This window comes from Capsicum annuum, chromosome 6 (genome assembly GCF_002878395.1).
Source record: "Capsicum annuum cultivar UCD-10X-F1 chromosome 6, UCD10Xv1.1, whole genome shotgun sequence".
Taxonomy (NCBI): Eukaryota; Viridiplantae; Streptophyta; class Magnoliopsida; order Solanales; family Solanaceae; genus Capsicum; species Capsicum annuum.
Genome location: NC_061116.1, coordinates 24,081,942 through 24,093,380, shown reverse-complemented (window position 1 = coordinate 24,093,380; position 11,439 = coordinate 24,081,942). Strand labels below are relative to the sequence as shown.

Below are 11,439 nucleotides of genomic sequence, written 5' to 3'. Positions count from 1 at the left end.
CTTCAAACTTAATAAACTAAATTTTATTATAAATTTTAACTTTTCATGATTAATAAGATATTCTTAATTTAATACTCTCTTAATATGTTTTCATAGGTATTATTTATAACATAATCGACTTTTCTATAATAATTAATAATAAGAAAATAATTTCATAATCTTTTTTTCCTACAAAAGCAAAATTCAGTTTCCTCCTAAGTTTGGAAATTTACAATTTAGTTGAATAGAAACTAAATTGTTTTCTTATTTGAATAAATAGATGTCATTTTTAAACGTTTAAATAAATAATTTTAGTATTTTCTATAAAATTAAGTCTTTGCAAAAATTAGTCACTTTAATTAGCCAAGTTAGTTCTTTTGGTAAACCGTTGTAAACAGACGTTTCTAAGTACCTTAAAAATCTCCTTAGGGCGTTAATTGAACTCTTACCCAGAATCTCTAATTTTAAAGGTTTATTTCTATTTTTGAACCTTTGAAACTCTTTTAAAAAGATTTCTTGATTTTTCTATAAAAATCAAGTGGCGACTCTGCGAATTTTCTTAAAATTATTTGAAATAATTTTAAAAGATCAAAATCATTTACTCGCCAAAAGAAATTCAAAAGGAATAAAACAATGGAGGTAGACCAAAAAATATTGGAAAGAGATTATTAGACAGGACATGACACAATTGCAGTTTAGTGAGGACATGACCTAACACAGGAATATGTAGAGGACATGTTCTACTATTCCTTCCGTCCCATTTTACCCGTCCCAAATTTTCTAATTTGGTATCCCATTTTACTTGTCCTCTTTTACTTATCAAAATAAGATAATTTTTTTTTACTTATCAAGACAAGATAATTTTTTTTTTCATGTTTTACCCTTTACATTAATTACTTTTTCTTTAAATTAAAATGTAAACATCATTTAATAGGGGTACTATGGTAAACTAGTCATGTTATTTATTATTTTTCTTAATAGTTGTGTCATCCCAACTTGAGATGGGTAAAATAGGACCGAGGAAGTATTATTTATTATTTTTACTACTTTTTATTGTCCCTTGTATTTTATGTTTTTTTTATACATTGTGTCTGTCTTAAGTTGAATCTATCAAAAACAATCTCTTTACCTCATTTCAGAGACATAAATAAGGTCAGATACACCTACTCTCCTTAGACTTCGGGACTATACTAAATATATTATTTTTATTATTGTAATAAATTAAGTAGTATCACATAATTAAAACGAAAAAAATAAAAAATCTCCATACCAAATGTTCTCACTTTGTCGAATTCCTTTTTTTCTCCCCCAGATAATAAAAGAGAATAAAGATGTGATATTTACCAAAAATAAGAAAAACTCTTCCAAGAAGGACACAGAATTTAAAGAATGGCAGTCCCCAATCTAGTTGAGAGGGAGACGTGGCAATTTTTGGATTCTTCTTTATGACGACTAGGCATACAAAACAAACGTCATTTTATTTTTCTCAACATATATCTATGTATAAAAAAAAATATCTTTCCTTTTCTCTATTTTTTTTTTAAAATTTAGTATTGCTAAGTGCTAACAAATGTCTTAATATATAATTTAGTAATTATAACAAAAATAACATAACCAATAGAATTACATAAAATGTAGAAAAATAATATTTAAGAAGCCTTACCTCAATTTAAAGAACTTATTTTTAATAAATTCTTACCTTAAGTAAAATATATCAAAATAGTAATAAAAAGAACAGTAAAAAACAAAAAATTTAATAATCACAAAATTAATATGTAAAATTTTGGATTAAAATCATCTCTCTTGACTTGTTATTTTCAAAGGAAAAATCATTTTGTTGTTTATCACAAATATAATAACTATATATTAGTAATTATTAATAATTATTAAATGATTAGGTTTGTTTTTAACTTTAGCTTTCTAAAAAGAAGGGCAAACAAAAGAATATTTTTTCTTTAGTATATGCTTCCTATAATACCTACTACTACTATTGAATAAAAACTTTCTGTTTTTGCATTTAATCATCTCTTGCCTAATAGTACTTCAAATACAAAACCCTAAAACAGATTGATTCGCCGCCAGATTATTTTTTCTCCTCTCCTCTCTCCCCTTTGAGAAAAAAAGAGATACTTTCTTGAAGTTCAGTTAATTAAAGAGAGAATTTTTTATGTAAAAAAAGTTTTGTTTTTTTGTTTTTGTGTCTGTTTGGGCTGTTAGGTTTTGTGGGTATTGATAATATTTTTTGTTGTTGTGGACTGAGTGTGTTAATTTGGTGTTTTGATCATGGAGGTTTTGGAGGCTGGATGTTGAGGAAAGTGGTTTGTTGGAATTTTGTTTGATCAAAGGTTGGAGTTTTATGAGGTTAAAGGTTTTACTTTGAGGTTTGTTCATGTGGGGTTTGTAGGTTTATGTGATAAAGTGTTGATTTTTGTTCCTTTTTTGGGTTGTGTAGGATTGTGGGTAGTGATTATTTTTATTTTTGAATGTTGAGAAAAGAGGTTTCTTGGAATTTTTGTTGATCAAAGATTGGATTTTTAAGAGCTTAAAGTTTCGATTTTCGAGGTTGTCTTTGTGAGTTTTGTAGATTTCAAGGTTTGTCTTACACAGTTAAAGGATTGTGGGTGGTGATTATAGCTGTTTTTGTATTGAGTCTGTTATTGGTGTTTGATCATGGATGTTGAGAAAAGAGCTTTCTTGGAGTTTTAATTGATCAAAGATTGGATTTTGAGGTTGTCTTGGTGGGGTTTGGAGATTTAAAGGTTTTGTTTTACAAAGTTTGGATTTTGATAGTTTTGTTGGGTTGTTAAGGATAGTGGGTAGTGATTATATTTGTTGTGGGATGAGTTTGTGAAGATGGTATCTGAGTTAGGTAGGAGACCAATGATGGGAAACAACGAAAATTCGTTTGGAGATGAGTTTGAGACAGAGATTGGGATGTTACTTCGTGACCAGCGACGACAAGAAGCTGATGATCGTGAAAAGGAGCTGAATATGTATAGAAGTGGGTCAGCTCCACCTACTGTTGAGGGTTCATTGAATGCAGTGGGTGGACTGTTTAACGATAACGGCTTCATGTCTGAGGAGGAGCTAAGGTCTGATCCTGAATACTTATCTTACTATTACTCGAATGTTAATCTTAATCCTAGGTTGCCTCCACCACTGTTGTCCAAAGAAGATTGGCGGTTTTCGCAGAGGTTGCAAGGAGGGAGCTCTGCTATTGGTGATAGGAGGAAGGTAAACAAGATTGATAACGGTAATAGTGGGAGGTCTCCCTTTGCGATGCCTCCGGGATTTAACTCGAAAAAAGCAGAGAGCGAGAACGAGACGGATAAATTGCAGGGTTCAGTGGAATGGGGTGGTGATGGGCTGATTGGTTTGCCAGGACTAGGACTAGGTAGTAAAAAGAAGAGCATTGCTGAAATGTTCCAGGTGCATACTTGAAACTGTATTTAGTGTATCTTTTGCAATTTCAAATTTGACTAATGGTTGTTAGATTCCAAAGTTCAACTGTTATATACTTTGAGAGTGCAACAAGTAACATTTGGTATTAACGATTCATGAATTTATCTCATTTATGTTACTGCCTAACCTGTATGTTTCAACTCAGAAGGAAACAACTGTCTACACGTTTCTTTGAGCTGTTTTGGCTGGACTTGGCATTTTCAGTGTGTAGAAAATTTTTGTTGTTGCGTCATGTTCATCTAAACTGGTTGTATCGAATGGTAACAATTTGCAGAACAAGTCTCTCATGAATCATGATAACGTTTTGAATCATTCGTGAAAGCTCTCCTATGACCTATCATGGAAGTTGCTTAAAATTTGTGTGTTGGAAATCATTCTTTTGGTTTATGACACTCTGCGTTAAACCACTTTGTTTACAATATGGCTCTGGGGGCATGAAACTCCATTTCCATCGATCATCTCTGCCAAGTTCATAAGCAATGCTACAAGTATGCTATATTACTTGGGAGTTTTCACAGGAGTAGGAGATTTTTCTTTTGGCAGCATCTGGTGCGATTATGATGATATTCCTTTTACATTGTCTGGTTGTTTGATTGGAGAGTATATATCAATCTCAACACCTGTCTGCTTCTCTAAGTTGTGCTCCCCATAAAGAAAGTCATAAACCACTCTGTGGCTGTGTTTGTCTCAACATCACTGGCTGTGGATTCAAATGTTTCTTGTCCCTTTGAGTACATCCAATCATGTCTTATCTATTGTCTTACATTTGAAATCTGCTTTTCTGGTTGGTGGATGTTGTGCTCCATCCTTCTCCCATCCCCTATAATGTGATCTATAGTTTCTCATTTTCATGTTATGTGGTTTTCCAGCTGAATGGAGTTTCTGTACTCTATAATGGGTCGTTTGGGATAATTTTCTGTACCTTACAAAGTATAATCTTCTTAAAGGAAATGGATAAAGACATCTGTCTGCTGCCTGGCATCTGATTCATTATAGGTGTTGTTATTGCCAATGGCATTTCTTTTTACCATTTTTATTTTTATTTTGTCAGGTTTCAGAATTTTTCAGTTTCCAATATACATTTGTTTTTGTAGAGTTAATTTTTTTCCTTCAATTTAAAAATTGAGTGATGATATTTGTTATTATTTTGACTAATGAGAAATTTCCTTTATGTTTAATCTCGAGAAAAAGAATTTAACATAATCATCTGATGGGTTTTAAACCATATTTTATCCAGGATGACTTTAGCCGTGTTTCTCCTGCTCCTGGTCACCCTTCACGCCCAGCCAGCCGAAATGCTTTTGACGGAAGTGGTGATACAATAAATTCAGCAGAAGCTGAGCTTTCTCATCTTCGTCACGAGCTTTCTGCTACAAAGACTTTAAGGTCTGCATCAAGCACACAACTCCCATCTGCTACTCAACATGATGACGTGCCCACTTCCTATTCATATGCTGCTGCTTTGGGGGCTTCTTTATCAAGAAGTACCACTCCTGATCCCCAGCACATTGCGAGGGCTCCTAGCCCTTCCCTCACTCCTATTGGTGGGGGGAGGGTAGTCAATTCAGAGAAGAGAAGTGTTAGTAGTCCAAGTCCATTTAATGGTGTGTCGTCTCACAGAACCGAGTCTGCAGAGCTTGTCACTGCATTATCTGGCATGAATATATCAAATGGTACGTCAGTTGAGTCAACGAAATCTTTTACTTGATTAAAGAAATGGTTTGTCAGTCGAGATCATTTCTTGGATTAAACCGGGTATTGGTTATTTAATGCTATCCTCACAATCTTGTAGGTGGGCAGAATAACACGAAGCAGCATGATTTTCTGAAGCAATCCAAATCCCCTCAGTTTAATATGGTTTCTACTGCTCAGTCTGCAAAAGTACCATATTCAGTCGCTGTTACTGGCTCCAACAGTTCATACCTCAAAGGATCCCCAACATCTGGATTGAATGGTGGAGGTGGCGTACTGTCTCAATATCCGCATTTGGATAGTCCAAATTCATCCTTCTCTAATTATGGTCTAGGTGGTCATTCTGTCAGTCCAATGTCAAGCCATCTAGGCAACTATAATTTACCACCTTTATTTGGAAATGCTGCTGCAGCATCAGCGATGGCTGTACCTGGATTGGACTCTCGAATGTTGGGGGGGTCTAATTTAAGCGCTGCTACCTCAGAGCAGACTCTCAGCAGAATGGGAAATCAAATGGGAGGGAGTGGTTTGCCGGCATCCTTTGTAGATCCTATGTATCTTCAGTACTTGACAGCTGAATATGCTGCTGCCCAGGTCGCTGCTCTTAATGATCCTTCCTTGGACAGGAACTATATGGGTAATTCATATGTGGACTTGCTTCAGAAAGCTTATCTTAGTAATATGCTACCTCAAAAATCTCAATATGGGGCCCCATTGAACAGCAGAAGTAGTGGTTCAGGTCATCATGGCTATTATGGAAATCCTGCATATGGAGTTGGTTTATCATATCCTGGGAGTCCTTTAGCAAGTCCAGTCTCTCCAGTAGGACCTGGTAGTCCTATGAGGCATAGTGATTATAATATGAGATTTCCTGGTAGAATGAGAAACATAGCTGGAGGGGTCGTAGGACCATATCATTTGGATAACATGGAGAACAGCATAGCGTCTTCCCTACTGGAAGAGTTCAAAAGCAACAAGGCCAAGTGTTTTGAACTTTCAGAAATTGCAGGCCACGTTGTTGAGTTTAGGTATGCATCAAAAATTTTATTCTTCTGGGTTTTTACCTACTTAAACTAGCCTCACTTCTAAAACTACATATCCTCTATGATCAGTGCTGATCAGTATGGGAGCCGATTTATTCAACAAAAACTTGAAACTGCAACCACTGAGGAGAAAAACATGGTTTTCGAGGAAATTTTTCTCCAAGCTCTTACTTTGATGACTGATGTCTTCGGGAATTATGTCATCCAGAAGGTATTTCTAACTTTGGTTGTTCTCTGGAGTATATATTGATGTTTAGCTTCATCATCTTTAAGTCGGTCTTTTTCTCTTTAAATGGATTATCATGTACGTATTTCTTGTGCAGTTTTTTGAACATGGAATGGCATCTCAGAGGAGAGAATTGGCTAGCATACTCTTTGGGCATGTATTAACGCTGAGCCTTCAAATGTATGGTTGTCGTGTGATACAGAAGGTATACAAAAGTGAATCAACAAATGCTCATATGTGCTCAAGTGTTATCTGCTAGCATTTATCTTTTGTTTTGGTTCTTATTCTGATACACTAAATGTAGCACCAACGAGTGGGCTCTCTGGGCTTATTATCAGCTTCTTCTCAATAACTCGAGCTATATCGAGATAAAAATTGTGGTATGGTTCACTCTGCAGGCAATAGAAGTTGTTGATGTGGACCAGAAGATTAAAATGGTTGAGGAGCTTGAGGGTCATGTAATGCGCTGTGTACGAGATCAGAATGGGAATCATGTCATTCAGAAATGTATTGAATGTGTACCAGAAGATCACATTCAATTTATCGTCTCGACATTTTTTGGACAAGTTATTACTCTCTCTACCCATCCATATGGCTGTCGAGTAATACAGGTAGTTGAGTAATGTGTCTTGTTCTTATCCATTTGTCGTTGTAATTTTTTTTGATATTTACTAATATTCCTTGATCATTCAGAGAGTATTGGAGCACTGTAACAATCCAGAAACTCAAAGCAAAGTGATGGAAGAAATCCTGGGATCTGTAAGCATGTTGGCACAAGATCAATATGGTAATTATGTTGTTCAGGTATAGAATACTCACTACTCAGCATGTTGTCTTTTTTCTTTTTTTGAAATAAAGTAAAAGCTTATTAATAAAGTACCAAGATGGTACCAAAACCATTACAGGACCAAACAGTGCTCCCTAATCTACAAAGCTACCGGTTCCTTCAGCAGACGCAAGAAAATTTTGTCATGGGCATAATTAAATATGTGATATTGCACATTTCATTCCATTGATTGATGACTGTCTTGCTTTTTTATAATCTATAAGAAAATACTTTATCATTGTTAGAATATGAGTAGGAATAAATATTCTTCTCCATTATTTCTCACAATCACATCGCTTTAGAGCCAATAATGAGGTCTTTACTCTAAAGGAGTTTTGGTTGAAGAAGTGAAATCTCTTGCAAAAAGCTGTGAATTTGCAACTTTGGTTGTTTGCAAAGTTAAATTTAAAATTTCACCTTTTTTGAAAATAAAAGTTTCCACTTTGTGGTGGGAGTATATTGGGTATGTTGTTGTTGTTTGAAAACTAAAAGATTGAGGATCGAAAAAAACTATTTGCAAAAATTTTCAACCTAATGCACATGCACATTTACCTGGTTCGCTAGTGCTGCCACCCTTAACAGGGTGCTAAATAGTGAACCTAATTCCTGTTCAGGCTGGAAGAAAGGTTATTAAGCAGTGGTATTCCCCTCTTTCATAAGACAGAATCCCTTCCTGTTGCTGCCTTTGATTTCATTTTAGTAGAGTATTTGTGAATGGGAAAGCTCTTTTAGTCAGTTAAATTTTTTCTTGTTGTAAAAATGCTCTTCTATATTAGCAAACATGAATTGCATCCCTATACTGAGGTATTATTCAACCATCCTTTTTCCTTATACCTTTTCTTCTGTTTGTTGTTTTTAATGCAACACTTCCAGCATGTATTGGAGCACGGGAAGCCACATGAGCGCTCTACTATAATTCAGGAACTAGCTGGGAAGATCGTGCAAATGAGCCAGCAGAAATTTGCCTCTAACGTTGTCGAGAAGTGTTTAACTTTTTGTAATTCCAGCGAACGGCAGCTACTGGTGAATGAGATGCTTGGCACCACTGATGAAAATGAGCCTCTTCAGGTTTGGTTAATTATTATTTAGCCTTTTACCGTTGGCTAAGCAGGATTTTGATTTGCATATGGCTTGCTGGATTCATAATATTCAGTGCTGGTTCAAGATCATGCATAGGGGGACCTTTAAAATTTTTTAACTTGGTGTTGCGTTAGGGTGGAGTATAAAGCACCTAAGTGGAGCATTTGTTAAAATTCAACTTCTAAACTCTTGTATGCACCCAACCAAATTTCCATATCCTGAGTTAGCAAGCTTGGTTGAGGATGTTTGAAGCTTATGGATAGGATGTTTAAACCTACAGATTGCTGAAGTATTAATTATTATCTTTTGGTGGTCCCGTATTGAGATACGTAACCTACCAAGTTCACTACCTCTGATTGTGTTCCTGTTCCTGTCGAGATGGCATGCTCTTCCATCATTTCCCTTCTTAATGGGACATGGAGCGTCTCAGATTAATCGCTTAGGCAGCCAGCTAATTTCTTGTTAGGAATTAGCTTGAATGGTCTGTCAGTCTTAAAAAGGTTGAACCTGGAAGAAAAGATAGTTCGCCTACTGATCGTAGCTTATTCCCGAATTTTTTGTGGCACATGTTTTTGGGAAGCAAGAAATGGCAGAAGATAAAGTCATCAAATGATAATTCATCAACCCTGATTCTTCTATAATTAAGTTTTCCTGCCTCCGATATGAACCCAGAAAAATCTCTAAACCAATCATTGCTAAGATAAGATCATTTAACTCTATTGCTTTATGCAAATCAAAATCATGGATTATGTTGGTATCAAATTTAAACACAAGAAATGATAGGTGCTAGCTATTACTTCTAAACTTATCTCAACCCTTGCTGGATGGTGCACTGCATTGGACTTCTCCTTGAGATATTGCATAAATTTTTAGGTGTTTAAGTTGTTCACCATTCCAAACATATCACCGATTGGTGGCAGTCGTTTCTCCTCTCTTTTCTCTATTGAAATCATCTCATGGACTTGTGTTTTCTCATTTTTCTTCTTTTTGTTAAGGCTATGATGAAAGATCAGTTTGCAAATTATGTAGTACAGAAAGTTTTGGAAACTTGTAGCGATCAGCAGCGCGAGCTGATCATGTCGAGAATAAAAGTTCACTTGAATGCTCTGAAGAAGTACACTTATGGAAAGCATATTGTCGCCCGTGTTGAAAAGCTAGTTGCTGCTGGGGGTGAGCTCTTTTCCTGCTTGTGCTTGTCTAGAGCACTGAATACATTTGTGATTTTGGTACTAAGGTGTTTGGCCATAATTTCCCGTGCAAAAACTGTAGTGTCATTGTTTGCTTGTTGAAAGTTTGGCTATCAGTATTTGCAAAATAGTGTATTTCATGAAATACTTAAAGACACTTGTTTGATGAGTATTTCATGTGTTTTCACTTGTCAACTATTTTTTCGAAGTGATTCATGACCAAACACAAACAAACTTTGAAGTACTCTTTTTTTTTTTTCACCGTCCAACTTCAATTTTTTATTTGCAGTATCAATGGAAGATTCTCTGAACGTCTACTAAATGATTTTGTTGTGCTGTTTTGCAGAGAGAAGAATTGCTGCTCAGTCCCTAAGTCCTGCTTAGTCTTGTAGGAAAAGAAAGTTGTACAGCTAACCGAGGCTAGTTTGAGCTACCTATCATCCTTTTTCTTCCACAATCTAGTGTTTTGTTATTTGCAAATAAAAGTTTGTTGCATGTACTAGAGGAACTGTACATTGTGTAGTTAAAAACATAAATCAGGTATGCTGAAGCTCCGATGTCAAATATTCGAGATGGCTGTGCAGAGGGAAGTCGAGTTTCTGAGAGGATGTAAAGAAAGATAAAAAGGCGAGGTAGTTTATGTCGATGGGACTGTACAAATGTTGCCTTTGTGGAAAGTTGATGTTTAGGTGAGGTCAGAATTTCATGTATGGTATTCAACAATTTTTCTTTTATGGGCAAGTATATTTTCCATTATCTCAGATCCTCAGTTTGCTACTCGTCATTTTATGTGAATTTAATACTCTTATTTGCAGTTGGATTTTTCTCAATTTAGTCATCTAGGATATGTTTTTTCATGCGAGGTCCGATTTGAATAATTTGGATTCACTGCATAAGATCCATTTTAAGGGTTCCCTAACGAGATTTTTTTTCATACCTATGGCTCGAATCGTAGACCTATGTCAAGGTTCCTATCCATGGTTGTGAGGTTTGGTTGTAGTGGATTATAAGCTAAAGTGACCAATTAAGACATCTCACAAATAGAGTCTGATGTGCATTGCTGGTTTGGTAGATTGATTTACGCTACAAATTGTTTTTAAATCTAGGTCAAATTTTAGGAAAAAATTATTAGTCAATATCAACGTCTACCTTAGGTACGACGTTCTACCAGATGATAATTTTATTTATTGAAATTATATACTTTTCATATTTAATCACATTTTTGTTTGAATTTTATATTTTAAAATAAATATGTAAATTCAAATGTTAAAAAATAAATAATCATAACTATTCAGTGTTCCTTCATACCAGAAGCAAAGAAAAAGGAGCAGGAACAAGAGGTTTTCTCCTTACAATCAAGTGACTTTTCGCTCCTGTATCAATCTAATTAGTTCTACAACTACTACCATGGTAACATCCCCCCATTTTTAGAGGTTACTAGGTCGGTAGTTAGATCCAAAGTTGTATATCATTGCTATGGTGCGATAGATTCACTACTTCAACGCTATTATCGAACATTGTAGGCTGAGCATTTGTTGCTCGTATATCGTTCCACACGGAGAAGAGGAATGTGTGCCTCTAACAACAAGAAGAATGGAACGATAGGCTCCTATGCCGGGACTATTCAGGGTATACGTCTAACCACCTCAACTTTTTGTTTCTAATTAATTATTAAAATCTCTCAATGGTGATATTAGAGACAACATCTTATTCATTTAAATTCAAATGTCTAATCTTAATAAAAATAAATGAAGCTTAATATGCTGGACTGTAGGTAAACCAGTTTTAGTACTATTTTCATTTTGGAAAAAGAGTCTTAACTATGTTGAATTGAATGAAGTTTCATATAAGTTACATATCAGTTTCTGGTCGTGTTGATCCACTCGTGATACTGATTTGTTCGTTGTTTTTTAATTGTAAAGTTTCGTTTATAGAAAATTAATT

General features: G+C 35.1%; 1 protein-coding gene across 1 annotated transcript; it reads left to right on the top strand.

Annotated features, from left to right (window-relative positions):
* The first annotated feature begins 1,954 nt into the window (after positions 1–1,954).
* On the top strand, positions 1,955–10,251 carry LOC107873495 (pumilio homolog 2). Its single transcript, XM_016720358.2, has 10 exons — positions 1,955–3,408; positions 4,679–5,114; positions 5,234–6,161; positions 6,246–6,387; positions 6,500–6,607; positions 6,801–7,013; positions 7,096–7,206; positions 8,102–8,296; positions 9,304–9,478; positions 9,842–10,251. The coding sequence occupies exons 1-10, from the start codon at positions 2,833–2,835 to the stop codon at positions 9,877–9,879; spliced, it is 2,922 nt and encodes a 973-aa protein (XP_016575844.2). The 5' UTR covers positions 1,955–2,832; the 3' UTR covers positions 9,880–10,251.
* Positions 10,252–11,439: the final 1,188 nt, after the last annotated feature.

Coding starts and splice junctions, on each gene's coding strand:
- LOC107873495 (XM_016720358.2), top strand. CDS start 2,833: ATGGTATCTGAGTTAGGTAGGAGACCAATGATGGGAAACAACGAAAAT. Junction 8,297..9,303: donor ATGAAAATGAGCCTCTTCAG/GTTTGGTTAATT, acceptor CTTTTTGTTAAG/GCTATGATGAAAGATCAGTT. Junction 9,479..9,841: donor AAAGCTAGTTGCTGCTGGGG/GTGAGCTCTTTT, acceptor GCTGTTTTGCAG/AGAGAAGAATTGCTGCTCAG.